At 40.9% G+C, this 15,252-nt stretch overlaps 1 protein-coding gene across 1 annotated transcript; it reads right to left on the bottom strand.

Moving 5' to 3' along the window:
• Positions 1 to 8,643: 8,643 nt before the first annotated feature.
• LOC115375418 (uncharacterized) lies at positions 8,644 to 13,961 on the bottom strand. Its single transcript, XM_030074807.1, has 7 exons — positions 13,897 to 13,961; positions 13,270 to 13,820; positions 12,368 to 12,449; positions 10,010 to 10,294; positions 9,810 to 9,884; positions 9,318 to 9,383; positions 8,644 to 8,774 (listed from the first exon to the last, which is right to left on the bottom strand). The coding sequence occupies exons 1-7, from the start codon at positions 13,937 to 13,939 to the stop codon at positions 8,644 to 8,646; spliced, it is 1,233 nt and encodes a 410-aa protein (XP_029930667.1). The 5' UTR covers positions 13,940 to 13,961.
• Between the last annotated feature and the right edge of the window lie 1,291 nt (positions 13,962 to 15,252).

Here is a 15,252-nt window from a genome sequence, read left to right as displayed (position 1 = left end):
ATTATAAACTGTATAAAATGAATAAAATAATGATGATGATAAATAAACAAACAAACAAACAAATAAATAAATGAATAAATAAATAAATAAATAAATAAATAAACTGTATAAAAGTGACCAACCTGCTGGTCAGGTGGTGGGAATGAAACCCTGTCAGGTAGAGCACAAAGTCAGCTGAGAAAGGGACGGCAGCAACATCAAATCCAACTCATCTCCTTGCCTGACGGGTTCAGCCCATGTGTTTGTGTAAAGTGAGGACCTGTTCATGTTTCCATCACCTGCTGATGGGACATTTATTACTGTGACACTGTACCGACAATAACACGTCACCTCAGCCAGGACGTGCACGAAAAGGCAACGCTCACCTCAACACATCGTTAAATGGAATAAAATGGTGAATGGACTGCATTTCTATAACCTACTGACCCCTCAAAGCACCTTATAACGTTTGCCTCACATTCACACTGATGGGAGAAGCTGCCATGCAAGGCGCCTAGCTGTCCATCAGGAGCGGTGAGGGGGTCAGTATCTTGCTCAAGGACACTTCGACACACTGTGGAAGAGCTGGGAATTGAACTGGGAACCCTCTGGTTACCAGACGACCGCTCTGCCTCCTGAGCCCCGTTCTGCCCTGGAACTGGAGATTATTTCAAAGTGGAAATCAATGATATTTTTCTAAAACGTGTCAACAATTTCATGAAGTGGAAAGAAACATTTTTGATGAAAACAGGCTGATTTGTGAACGCTAATTAACATTAAAGGCAGAATGAGAAGGATTTGTGAGGCGGGGGGCCGCCATCCAAACAGGCCCCGCCCCCACAACTATTATGATACAAATAAAAAATGAGGTTTTAATTATCTTTTGATTTGATTTTGATTTGAAAGTTTTATTTTGAACAACAAAAAGAGAAAAAGAGCAAAAAAACAAAAAAACAAAAACAACAACAGACAATGAAAGATCATTGCTGGTCCATAGTTTTCTTCTGGGGTGTGGCGTCTGTTATGGGCAGCAGAGTAATGCCCTTCATGCAGTTCCAATTGTGAAATTCATATTTTAAACTCGATTTTGTTAGTGTGTGTGTTTTGTGTGTGTGTGTGTGTGTGTGTAAATTTCAGTTGTTAGTCTCACATAAATAATAAATTATGACAGAAACATGCGATGACCAAGGAAAAAGCTCTGCCTACCCCAGGAGCACCAGATTCACTAAAAATCCCAGAAAGTGCTGAGTTGTGTTCAGCTCATTCACTGTGCCTCTATTCTGTGCACCTCATCCATGCCCCTATATTACAACACTTACGGTATAAAAATAAAAAGACGTTCGGCTCATTCCCGTCAGATAGCTAACTTTACAGTGTGACATTGCATTGTTTAATGTGGTTTTCCTGTTCAACCACTAGATGGCAGCACCAGACATGAATTGTACACACAGTAGTATTTTTGTATAGCTATATCAAGTTAAATGCCTCAAATACAATAGACTCACATGCTTGATATTTAAATTTGGTCTGGGTGGTCCCAATTCTTTAATAGCCAGTTTATTTATATTATTTTGACGACTGAATGGTAATTCTTTCAATGAAATGATGGAGTTGCTGCAGATCCTCACCATGTTCATCTTGCGGTCTCCCGCCCGAAGCATCCGCGCGCTGCACGTATCGTCCGTGCACGCATCAGTGATTTTGCGTATGACCAAATCACATTGGGGCAATTCTATTGGTTGAGGTACAGTACACTGTATGTGTTTGAATTGTGTGACGTCCTCTTTGATTGGATTAAAAATGTAAATATTCTTCTTCTCTTGTTTTATGTTTGTGTACTGCGGAGCCGCGGAGGGGCCATAGAGAGAAAAATAAAACACACCATGCTATGTTTTATTACGTTGTGCACTAGAAATGTTTGAGTGATCCCTGTGGAACCTCAGAGGTCAGTGGAGCAAAACCAGAACATGGTGTCCAACACCAACAGCAAACTCTCTGCTCCATAGATATGAAGAGAGCCAGTTTAGAGCACAACAAAGTCCACATGCTCCTCCTTTAGTAGCCACTGCTGAGGAGCCCTTGAGCAAAGTGCTGAACCCCTGGTCAGGTCTGAATGTGACAAACTGGATCAGGGACAAATCCGCTTTCAACGTTGAGTTCAGAGTTAAAGCAGAAGTTTGTGAATCTTTGGAAAGTGACAGACAGCACGTCTCATCTGTTGGACTCATTTAAACTGGAGGAGGAATCTAGGATACCGCCTCTTTCTACCTCAGTGGCTCAAATAAAGCAAAAGAAATCAACCTCTGACAGTCATGTTGGCAGCAACAGCAGAGAAACACATCATGAAGCCCAAATATGACACTTGTTCAATAATTTGGACGTGTTCACCTCAGCTGACACATTCAACAACACACACAGGTTTTTGTCACAGCACTTTTCACTGTGGGGAGCAGCGACTACAAGATCTTTGGCTCAGGCACCAGACTGTATGTAAGAGGTAAGACACAAAATTAATTTTTCCTTCATTTGTTTTCTTGTAGAAGTTGAAAATGTGGCTTTAGCTTTGTTTTCTGCTGCTTTAGACTTTCCATGTCAGTCTGTCATCACTGGCAGACAATTCAATATGCAGCCATTCATACATGAAAAACTAAATGAGTGTGTGAAGAACGTTTGTTTGGCTGGATCATTTTCTTGTGCATCCTAACATCTTGAAAATCTGCCAAGTGATTAGAGAAAGTCAGCAGTGCTCCTCTAATTCCATTCTGTGTTATCACAGACTGATATTCACTGTCTGGGACTCAATGATCATGATGGATGAAAACTGCTTGTATTGATTCATATTCATACAGCCCATAATAACATAGTGTGTGTTGTTGGATGCTGAAGTTCATGTATTAAGGATCAGTAAATGAAATGTGCTGCTGTTGGAAACTTGTGGCTGCTTTTCTTCTCTCTCTTCTCTCTCCTGAAAGAAATGAAGGCATGAAATTATAGATGAATTATTGTGGAGGCTTTTCCTGCTCGGCTGATTAATCAACTGTTTGTATAAAATCTACAATTAATCAAAGTCAGTCTCTGTGATGAACATGATTCTTCACACTTTATTTGATCAAGCTCTACTCTCAGCCTCAGCCCTTTAACGGGAAGATAAAACTCTAATTCACTGCATTGTTTTCAATGGAATTTTAATTACCAACTCACAAATTTAATAAATAAATGAGAGCATAATATTTCTGCAGCCTGTTGTAAAATTGTCAGTATTTTCTGGTTCATTGTGTGATTTTCCCAGAGACAGTAGTAATCTCCTTCAGCCGTTGTTTCTCCGTGTGATTAGAAACTTGTGAAGGTTGTGTTCTCTCTGATCTGATTTGGCGAGGAGTTCCACAGTTCAGCTGCTTCAACTGAAAAAGCTGTGTTGATGTGTGTTTGATACAACAGCAGTACAATGTGCCAACACTACAATGTCTTACTAATTGACATTAATCTCAACTTTTTTTAGTTTAAGTAAAAAATTGAAAATCAAATTCAGAATTGTCAGATTAAAGTTTGAGTTGTGACCTTTCCAAAAGCCAAACTGGATGAGATGAAGTGGACGGTGACCAGCGCTCTGATGGGCTGTGACATTCACCCAATAGAAAGAAATCTGCAAAAATCACCCAGAACCCTTTTTCAACTGTTGTGATACCTTTAATCATAAATGATAATGATGACATGATACATTCTTGATAGTAAACATATTTTATATTCCATGGATTAGAAAATATATTTAGTATGGTATATGATTGTATAGAGATTTAATGGTTAAAGAAGGGATCAAAATGAAAATTGAAAATACGTATATTTTCATGATAAATGAAGGTGAATATATACATATGTTTTAAAATGTGATTTAATATTTGAAATCATTTTTGTCATGAGACAAACAAATAAATATGATACAGACTAAATGTTTTGCAAATGACAGCAGATTCATTTTCTTTTGTTAAATATTGTAAATATATTGTGCACACCGGTGGCTCATCGGTAAAGAGCGCGTACCAGGGCTCAGTCCTGATCGCAGCGACCGGGGTTCAAATCCGACCTCAGGTCCTTCGCTACAGGTCATCCCCTCTCTCTCCCCTGCCCTTCCTGTCCATCTCCCCTGTGACTGTCAAATGAAGCAGAAATGCCAAAAAAAAAAAAAAAATTAAATAAATAAATCTTAAATTATATATATATATATATATATATATATATATATATATATATATATATATATATATATATATATATAAAATAAATAAATAAAAATAAATATGTTAGGAAATATGTTTGTTTTGGAAATGACAGCAGACACATTTTCTTTTTTTAAACATTGTAAATATATATGTTTATGCCACATGATAGGTTAGAGCAGTTTTTAGTATTTTACCCGAATTTTCAATAAGTGAAGAAAGTCCATCATCAATAAGAGCTGCCAGATATTTGTAAGAATAGATGAGGGCATCATCTGCATACAGACGTACATTTGTGATCCAGATTGTTAACCCAGATTGTTAATCATTGTAAAGAAGAAAATAAGAACAGAGCCAGGAGCGACTCTTGGGGAAAACTTGGAGCAACATTTAATCCACTTGATGAGAGCCTCACAAAGACTGACACAGCATCCAGCAGCTTCCTGAGCCCAGACTGATCACAGGACAAGACACAGGCAAGTCAAAACAGGGTTTTCACACTGACTGTGACTGTGTGCTGCTCGTTGCTCTTGTCAAACCTCAGATCGTCAAGTTGAGCCGCCCAAAGTGAGCATCTACCCAGTGACCAGAGCCGACCAGAAGGGGAAGAGCTCCCTGCTGTGTCTGGCCACATCCATGTTTCCTCCTGAGGTCCAGTTCTCCTGGAGGACACAGGAGAACAACGGGCCGATTCCTGAGGGAGAGCGAGTGGAGCTCAGAGAGGAAGAGCACGCCGCCTCCATCATGCTGATCGATCAGCAAGAGCTCATCACGTATCAATACATCTGCTCCGTCAAACACCAAGAGGGCACGGTGGAGGCCATGATAAAAGGAGGTAATGAGGAAACAAACTGTGGGGTTGATTAGTAAAGCGTGCCGTGTTGCTGTAACGTCTCAGTCTCTCAGTGGTTTACCAAATACCAAAATAGAAATAGTGTCAAATAAGTTGATTTGAATGCGCTGCGTCTGGAGTCTGTCTGAAAAGCAACATGTCTTTCAGAGCAGAGACAGCAGCCATGAAAAAGATGTTAGAGCCAAGAAACAAGAAAAGCTTCTGCTGCTGTTTCTTCCCAGTTTTTAGCAGCAGGACTGGCAGCGGGCAGCTGGCGTAGCTTCATCCACCAATCCCAGGCTGTTCCTCAGCTCTGATGGTCCCAGTGGAGGGAAACTGTCCCGAGAACGCAGCAACACACCGCCTCTGAGCTCCTCACACACTGTGCACAAATAGCTTTCATATGAGGAAACACATTTCCTGCTTTCTAATCGTCCAGTCTCCAGACAACAGGCAGGACGCTCACTGTGGGACTGTGGGGCTTCAGGCTGTAAATGAATGATGTTGCTGCAATATTCAGATTGTGTTTCTGTCCACACACAACTGAGATCTGATCTGAGTGGGACCAAGATCCATCCCTCACGCTCCGTTTGAGCCGGCTGGTTGTCTGCACCAAGGTTATTCTAGCTCACTAAAACTAAACTCACAACTAAAACTAGCTGTGAAAAAGGATTTGGGTTAACGGAAAGAAAAATGAAAACTAGACTTTCAGGAAAAATTGAAAACTAACTGAAGTGATATTGTGTTTTTACAAAACTACAGTAACCTCAGTGTGTGTGTATGTGTGTGTGTGTGTGTGTGTGTGTGTGTGTGTGTGGTCTCCCAGTGTCCTTCCAGTTCCAGTGCAGGGTGAAGCTGCTCTCTCTGGTTTCCACAGTGATGATAGTGAAGAGCATGGTGTACTGCTGTGGACTCTCTCTCCTGATCATCCACAGAAACAAGGGACCTGCTGACTGACTGTCCTGCAGCGCCGCTTGATGATGTCATCACCAACTGTCCTGCAGCGCCGCTTGATGATGTCATCCCTGCCCTCCTCTTCCTCCTGTCTGTCATGGAGCTCCTCGTCTCTCCAGATGCTTCTGTGGTCTTGCTGCTGCTTGTTCTAAAGGTTCCAACAGAGAACAAACAGGAAACTCCTGGTGTCAAAGGCTCTGAATCAGCGCTGCTCTTTATGTCCTTCAGTTTTGGTGACGCTGTGTTTCTGTTGTGTTTGCTTTGTTGGGAACTGATTCAAAGAGCACTTTTCATCCATCAGATGTAAAATCAGTCAGTCTGCCTCATAGCTCAGTTCACCTGTATGAAACACGCAGAAATCATAACAACTTCATGTCATGTTTTCCTTCTTTGTCCAGGTTGTGAGTTTGGCAGTGAACATGTTTGATGTGTGGACATGCAGAATGGATTTTAGAAGCACAGCTCTGTCTGTTTTCACCAAGAAATCTCATCCATTAAAACAGTTCCTGCACAGAACTTTCACTGTTTTCATTTGTCTGTTTCTACTAATGCTCACTGACTTTATCAGTATTGTTATTATTATTATTATTATTATTATTATTATTAGTCATGGTAGTAGTACAAACAGTAGTAGTAGTAGTAGTTGTAGTAGTAACACTAATAGTAGTAGTACTGGTAACTGCAGTAGTAGTAGTAGTAGTAGTAAAAGTAGCAGTCGTAGTAACAGTAGCAGTAGTAGTAGTAACATTTGTAGTAGTAGCAGTAGTAGTAGTAACAGTAGTATTAATATAGTGGTAGTAGTATTTGTAGCAGTAGTAGCAATAAAAGCAGTAGCAGTAGCAGTAGTAGTAGTAGTCACAGTAGTATTAGTAGTAGTAGTAGTAATGACAGTAGTATTAGTAGCAGAGACAGACAGAGAGACAGACAGGCCGCAGGTCGCCTCAGGGCTGTATAGTGATAGCAGTGGTGATAACAGCAGTAACGACAAAGCGAACTGTGGTTGCTATGACAACAACAATCACACTGATAATAATGATAGCGATAATAAGATTGATAATAATAATCAGAATGATAATAATAATCGTGATAATAATGACAGTGATAATAATAATAGTGATTATAATGATAGTGCTAATACTGACAGTAATAATAATGAGAGCAGCAGAGGCAGCAGTGGTGGCAGCAGCTGAGTGCAGCTCAGCAGTGAGGACACATAAAAGCTGCAGTGTTGACAGTGAATCAACATTTGACTTCCTGCTGGGGGACACAGAATGTTCCAGACAGGCGCTGTGGCTTTCACAGCAGCTTCTGTGCAGCCTCCGCTCCGTTAGCTGTGGTTTCTCATATCAAGAAAACAACTGCTGCACCTCTTGGTTCTGCTCAAGAGCCCTTCCAGGAAGCCCACCGCCCACTTCAACACACAGCAATCATACTCTCATATATATACTATATCTATATATATGAATATAAATATCAATATTAATATAAATATATACCAACATGTATGCACTGGCAGTTATCAGTGCATACATGTTGGTATGCACTGATAACTGCTGGCCAAAGTAGGAGTGCATGGCGGTCACTGCAGTGGACAGCTGGTTAAAAGTCATTTTCTCCTAAATGCAGTGGTTTCTATGGTGGAATTGCATATCAGCTGTTAGAATGCTCTCTGCTGCTCCCCTCCATTGAGCTTCATGCAGAGACTGTCAGTTCTTGTTGCTGAAAACATATTAATACCTGTATAATGACATGGTAATACCAGTCCTGCATCTTAAAGAAGTATGGAGATTCACAAAAATGTTCATGCCCTAAGAAGAGTAAAAACACATAAGAAAAAAATCTTGACTCAGGCTTTCATAATTCATAAAGGAGGAGTAGAGGAAAACAGAAAGGGACAAATATATATAGATGTTTTTTTTTTTTAATTGGTTAATTAATTAATAGCAATAACAATAATTAAAATAAAAAATAAATGTATGTATGTATCATATATACGTAGGACACAAACACACACACACTGTGATGTGACACTTTATTGAAAAGGTCGATAGAACAGAACAGAAAATTCATCTCATGTTGGTTTTTGTTCAGAGGAGAATTTCACAACCAGGAGGGGAAACATTTATTATGGATCCTGACCTGAAAAACAGATTTTATCAATAAACAAAAGCTCATGATCTCCTTCCAAAACATGGAGAAAATATGATGAGTTCATCAGCAAGAAATCAGACAAAGACTGGAAGGAACCAAAGAAAACGTCCAAAGAATTAGAAAGAATTCATTAAAAAATTACAACAAAACAAAAAGTACAATTGTAATTTCATACAATCATATTTTAAGTCAATTACTCTGAAACATCGCAAATTTAGCATCCAAAAAAATATAGTCACCAGAAATAATGGGAAAAAAAACTAACAAACAAAAATCAAGAAAATTGCCACCAAGAAGAAAATGAACAGGCGATACTAAAAGTGAATTTTGAGAATAAATTGCCTTTCCAAAATAAAAGCCTTTCAAAGGGTTAAACATAAAGTGACAATGTTTCCAATGACTGAGCAAAACAGGAAATGCAATTAACTGATGACACTTCGCTCAGTGATGACATCATCAAGCGGCACTGTAGGACAGTCAGTGATGACATCATCAAGCAGTGCTGCAGAACAGTCAGTCAGCAGGTCCCTTATTTCTGTGGATGATCAGGAGAGAGAGTCCACAGCAGTACACCATGCTCTTCACTATCATCACTGTGGAAACCAGAGAGAGCAGCTTCACCCTGCACTGGAACTGGAAGGACACTGGGAGACCACACACACACACACACACACACACACACACACACACACACACACACACACACACACATTGATGCACAGGATTTATCATCACATCTAATGTGCGTGGCCACACACACAATCACACACCACGTGCAGTGAAATGTGTGTGTGCAAAAGCAGCAGGACACAAAGCACCAAGCACACACAGAATAAAACACATAGAAAGAACGGCAAAATAAAAACTGGCTGATAAAAATGAGGGGAAAGTAAAGTAACTGGCAACTGGGACACAAATGAAATTGAATGCTGTGCAAGTGGAATCATGTGCAACTAATGTGTGCAAAGCCACATACGATGCAAAGGTGCAGATGTTGATGCTTGACATTATTGCAGCAGTTGAGTATGAAGAGCTGCTGTCAGTGCTCACAGTGTTACTGTCAGACATCAGAAGAAGAAGTGAGATGCTGCTGTGCAAATGTTGAACCTCCGGTCTTCAGGAAGCTGCTGCACTTCAGTCCAACGTGCTGATGGAAGTGAATTAGCGAAGGCAGCAGCTGATCTTACCGTCACTTTGCTCCCCGGCTGGCGGCTCTGCTGTGTCTGTGACTGGAGGGATGGAGGCTGCAGACGCTGCAAGGAGGGAAAATGTCATTTCTCTGCTCCTCTTGGCTTTTGGAAGAAGATCAGCTGTGCTTTTACACCTGAACCACAATCACCTGTTGCATTTGCTGAATTATGAGAGCAGGCCTCATGTTTTAAAAGTACCAATTTTTCATTAGAAAACATGAAAAAAAGAGTAAAATATATATATAAAAAAAACCCATATTTTACAGCCAGGTTGAGAGAAACCTCCCACTTCATCAAACAATCTGTCCATAGCTCAATGAAATGAGTTTCTGCCTTTACAAGAAAATCAGGACCAAAGACAAACTGGCTGTGATGTGAAGCTCCCTCTCCATCTTCTTACTGGACTCTGTAGATTCAGCTGAAGCCGTCTGATTACTGAACTGAACACATGATTTCTTGTGAATTAGCGAAGGCAGCAGCTGATCTTACTGTCAGTCTGGTCCCTGGCTGGCGGCTTTGTTGTGTCTCTGACTGGAGGGAGGGAGGTTGTAGGCGCTGGAAGCTCTGAAACACAACATGAGGGACATGTTGAAGAGAAAAGTGTCATTTCTCTGCTCCTCTTGGCTTGTTGGACGTGTTTCCAGATGAAGCTAAATCACTGCTGAACACAAGCAGCCAGACTTCATTACCTGGTTGTATCTTGGCCTCCACCGTGCCCCCTTGGTGTTTGACGGAGCAGATGTATTGATACATGAGTTCTGGCTGATTGATCAGCACGATGGCGGTGGCGTGCTCTTCCTCTCTGAGCTCCACTCGCTCTCCCTCAGGAATCCTCTTGTTGTCCTTTGTCCTCCAGGAGAACTGGACCTCAGGAGGAAACATGGATGTGGCCAGACACAGCAGGGAGCTCTTCCCCTTCAGGTCGACTCTGGTCGCTGGGTAGATGCTCACTTTGGGCGGCACAACTGGACGATCTGTGGTTTGACAAGAGCAACGAGAGGCACACAGTCACACTCAGTGTGAAAACCCTGTTTTGACTTGCCTGTGTCTTGTCCTGTGATCAGTCTGGGCTCAGGAAGCTGCTGGATGCTGTGTCAGTCTTTGTGAGGCTCTCATCAAGTGGATTAAATGTTGCTCCAAGTTTTCCCCAAGAGTCGCTCCTGGCTCTGTTCTTGTTTTCTTCTTTACAATCTGGGTTAACAATCTGGATGACAAATGTACGTCTGTATGCAGATGACGCCCTCATCTATTCTTATAGATATCTGGCAGCTCTTATTGATGATGGACTTTCTTCACTTTTTCAGAATTGGGGTAAAATACTAAAAACTGCTCTAAGCAGTCATGTGACATAAAAATACATATTTACAATGTTTTTTTTCAAAGATTTTATTTATTTATTTATTATTTTGGGCATTTCTGCTTTATTTGACAGTCACAGTGTAGAGAGACAGGAAGGGCAGGGGAGAGAAAAGGGATGACCTGCAGCAAAGGACCTAAGGTCGGTTTTGAACCCCGGTCCTTGCGATCAGGACTGAGCCCTGGTACGCTCTCTTTACCAATAAGCCACCGGTGTGCACAATAAATTTACAGAGTTTAACAAAAGAAAATGTATCTGTTGTAATTTGCAAAATATTTTTTTCCCTGTGATATCTATTTTTTTTTTTGTCTATCGGCAAAAAATTACCATCACATATCAATTCACATATTAAATCATACTGATATATTCACCTTCATGTATCATATAAATATACATATTTTTTAATTTTCATTTTTATGCTTTCTTTAACCATGAAGTCTCTTTAAGGTCATATACTATACTAAATGTATTTTGTAATGCATGGAATATAAAAAATATTTACTATCATGTATGTAACATGTCATTGTTATCATTTATTATTTCAGGTATCATAACAGTGGACCAATGTCTCTGGGTGATTTTTGCAGATTTCTTTCTATTGGCTGTATGTCACAACCCATCAGAGCGCTGGTCACCGTCCACTTCATCTCATCCAGTTTGGCTTTTGGAAAAATCAGAACTCAAACTTTAATTTGACAATTCTGAATTTGATTTTCAAATTTTTACTTTGACTGCAAACATCTGAGATTAAAGTCAGGTAGTAAAACATTGTAGTGCTGGCACATTGTACTGCTGTTGTATCAAACACACATCAACACAGTTTGGGAAGACGGCTTTTTCATTTGAAGCAGCTGAACTGTGGAACTCCTCGCCAAATCAGATCAGAGAGAACACAACCTTCACAAGTTTCTAATCACACGGAGAAACAACGGCTGAAGGAGATATTATGCAGAAATATTATGTTGTCATTTATTTATTAAATTCTCGAGTTGGTAATTAAAATTTCCATTGAAAACAATGCAGTAAATGAAAGTGTTGTCTTCCCATTGAAGGGCTAAGGCTGAGAGCAGAGCTTCATGAAATAAACTGTGAAGAATCATGTTCATCACAGAGACTGACTTTGATTAATTTGTAGATTTGATACAAATAGTGGACTAATGAGCCGAGCAGGAAAAGCCTCCACAATAATTCATCTATAATTTCATGCCTTCATTTCTTTGAGGAGAGAGAAGAGAGAGAAGAAAAGCAGCCACAAGTTTCCAACAGCAGCACATTTCATTTACTGATCCTTAATACATGAACTTCAGCATCAAGCGACACACACTATGCTATTATGGGCTGTATGAATATGAATCAATATAAGCAGTTTTCCTCCATCATGATCATTGAGTCCCAGACAGTGAATATCAGCCTGTGATAACACAGAATGGAATTAGAGGAGCACTGCTGACTTTCTCTAATCACTTGGCAGATTTTCAAGATGTTAGGATGCACAAGAAAATGATCCAGCCAAACAAACGTTCTTCACACACTCATTTAGTTTTTCATGTATGAATGGCTGCATATTGAATTGTCTGCCAGTGATGACAGACTGACATGGAAAGTCTAAAGCAGCAGAAAACAAACCTAAAGCCCCATTTTCAACTTCTACAAGAAAACAAATGAAGGAAAATTGAATTTTGTGTCTTACCTGCTACATACAGTCTGGTGCCTGAGCCAAAGATCTTGTACCTGTAGCTGCCCCACACAGTGAAAAGTGCTGTGACAAAAACCTGTGTGTGTTGTTGAATATGTCAGCTGAGGTCAACACGTCCAAATTATTGAACAAGTGTCATATTTGGGGTTCATGATGTTTCTCTGCTGTTGCTGCCAACATGACTGTCAGAGGTTGATTTCTTTTGCTTTATTTGAGCCACTGAGGTAGAAAGAGGCGGTATCCTAGATTCCTCCTCCAGTTGAAATGAGTCCAACAGATGAGATGTGCTGTCTGTCTCTTTCCAAAGATTCACAAACTTCTGCTTTTTTACTCTGAACTCAACGTTGAAAGTGGATTTGTCCCTGATCCGCTTTGTCACATTCAGACGTGACCAGGGGTTCAGCACTTTGCTCAAGGGCTCCTCAGCAGTGGCTATTAAAGGAGGGCAGAGGTCACATTTGAACAAGGTGCGTGTGGACTTTGTTGCACTCTAAACTGGCTCTCTTCATATCTATGGAGCAGAGAGTTTGCTGTTGGATTTGGACACCATGTTTTGGTTTTGCTCCACTGACCTCTGAGGTTCCACAGGGATCAGTTCCAGAGCCTTTTTTATTCTCTCTATATGCTTCTGTTAGCACCTATCCACAGGTTTGGCTTAATTTCTTATCAGTGTTCCTGTCTCTGGTGACTCTCAGCTTTAGGCTTTATGTTGGTCTGACCTGAGGGGTTTTAGACAGTAATGTGTTTGCAGCACAGCTGTGTGTGTGTCATTACAGAGTAGACAGTCCACAGTTTCCTGCAGCTGAACCCCGCACCGGCAGGGGAGGACGCCGGGCAGATTATCCCTGCAGGCAGTTTCATGGCTGCAGCTAAACTTCCTACAGAGACACTCTGACCACACTCAGCCTTCCAGATAAGCAGCAGAAAATGAAGATGCATGAAGAAGCCGTTTGTGTGGCTTCAGCAGTGTCCTGGAAGAACCAGATGACAGCTGAGATGGGAGCTGAAATATGTGAAGCTGGGCTCAAATCAAGCTCTCTTCCTGTGGTAAACAGGGTTTGCCATCTGTTCATTTCTTGGTTAACGCTGCAGAGTTTTTGTACAGCGACGAGCCAACACTTCTCACTGTGGGAAACATAACAGGCACAGTAGTAGGTGGCTTCATGGGAGGCTTTTATTTTGTTGATCACCAACTCACAGCTGCTGTCTTTTCTTTCAGATGAGAAATCATCTTTTTGAGGATGGTTGTAACGTGAATCAACTGCACAGGAATCCCGATCAATAGCAAGAATCACTTTGAATGTTTCTGTCTCTTTCTTCTGGTACCAGAACACATAGCTGCTGTCACACAGGTCAGTTCCTGTACATCTGAAGGAGACTTTCTCATTTGTGCTGCTGGTCAGTGGTAACTGGTCCTGCTGCAGCTGTTCTGCCATGGCAACCCCTGCTGTGGAGAAAGGGACAGGTAAATGAAGGTGAGTGTGCCAGAGTTTGCTGGATGCTGATTGGTTGGAAACACTCACCTAAACACAGAGAGCACAGAGCAACACTTGGCAGTGAAAGCATTTTGTCCAGTGAGGTTTCCTCTGTTGAAGCTGGGTACAAGTGGGGCTCCGATTCAGCTGAGGCCAAATAAGGACGGCCGCTGACATCACATGAGGGCGGCGTGCTTTCTAACGCCTCCTCAAATGATTGACAGCTGAGTGGGACCTATGGTGGAGGTTTGCGTGGCGTGGGAGCTTCTGGAGGGCGGAGGATTCATACGGCACTTTTCAAAGCAGCTTCCATCCTGACTTGTGTGTGGACCTCCTCCCCCCAGGATCCCAACCCCACTGTGACTGAGATCCTGGCCTCTCCCACAGAAAAACTGTGTGTGTGCTCAGTGGGAGCTCTGCTACCTCACTTTCACATGATTTGTCTGGCTGGATTTGGACCTCAGCAGCTCTTCACCTCTTCTAGAAGCTGCACTCAGTGCAGATGTTGTTTCACGCTGAAGTTTGACAGAAGCTCGTCTTGGGTTTCCACCTGCACACCTTTTCTCTGTCTTTTCTGGATCTGCTGACATTTCTGTGTGTGTGTGTGTGTGTGTGTGTGTGTGTGTGTGTGTGTGTGTGTGTGTGTGTGTGTGTGTGTTTGTGTGTGAGAAATAAAAATGAGTAAAAACATGTTGTGTGCAACATGAAGTCAGCTGTTGTCGTGTCTTAGAATTGGTGATAAAACAAAGCAACATGATGACAGAGAAATGTGTCCACAGAAATGGCCTTTATTTATGAAAATCTCATCAAACAAGGAAATCTGACATGGATGACATCATGTGGAAAATATAACATGCATGTTGGGAAATATACATACATTACATAGGATATATAGAACAGTGTAACATATCTATAAGACATGTTTGGTCCTAAATGATCAAATGTGGTCCCTGTTCCAGTAAAATGGACAAACTGAGTCAAGTCACTTTGATTTGTTCAGCCCATTTAAAACCAACAGGAGTCGAGTAAAAGTGAAACACACACACACACACACACACACACACACACAGTACATCTCTTAGAAATTACAGGTTTTTCTCAGTTCAGGGTCAAAAATCCCATTTCATTATTGGGGCGACAATAAACAGCAAAATGTCAGAGAGTAATTCCTGGAGGGGACATGAAAAAATTGCTGTCTGGCACGACTTGCTTTTATTCTGTACTCTGTCTGTTTATGCTCATTTCATTTAAATTATATTGCTGTGAAGCACTTTGGCTGCAACCACTGTATGAAAGGTGCTATATAAATAAAGTTGATTATTATTGTTATTATAATAATAATAATAATAATAATTATTATTATTATTATTATTGCTGTTGTTGTTGTTATCATTATTATTATTA

This window comes from Myripristis murdjan, chromosome 17, assembly GCF_902150065.1.
Source record: "Myripristis murdjan chromosome 17, fMyrMur1.1, whole genome shotgun sequence".
NCBI lineage: Eukaryota > Metazoa > Chordata > Actinopteri > Holocentriformes > Holocentridae > Myripristis > Myripristis murdjan.
The sequence above is the reverse complement of the archived record's forward strand: the minus strand, read 5'-3'. Positions and strand labels throughout refer to the sequence as shown.

Excerpts from the sequence above, each read along its gene's own strand:
- LOC115375418 (XM_030074807.1), bottom strand. The coding sequence starts at position 13,939 with ATGCTTTCACTGCCAAGTGTTGCTCTGTGCTCTCTGTGTTTAG. Across the intron at positions 12,450-13,269 it reads TATCTGGAAGGCTGAGTGTG|GTTTTTGTCACAGCACTTTT; the intron begins GTCAGAGTGTCT and ends CAACACACACAG. Across the intron at positions 8,775-9,317 it reads AGCCGGGGAGCAAAGTGACG|TGTCCTTCCAGTTCCAGTGC; the intron begins GTAAGATCAGCT and ends GTGGTCTCCCAG.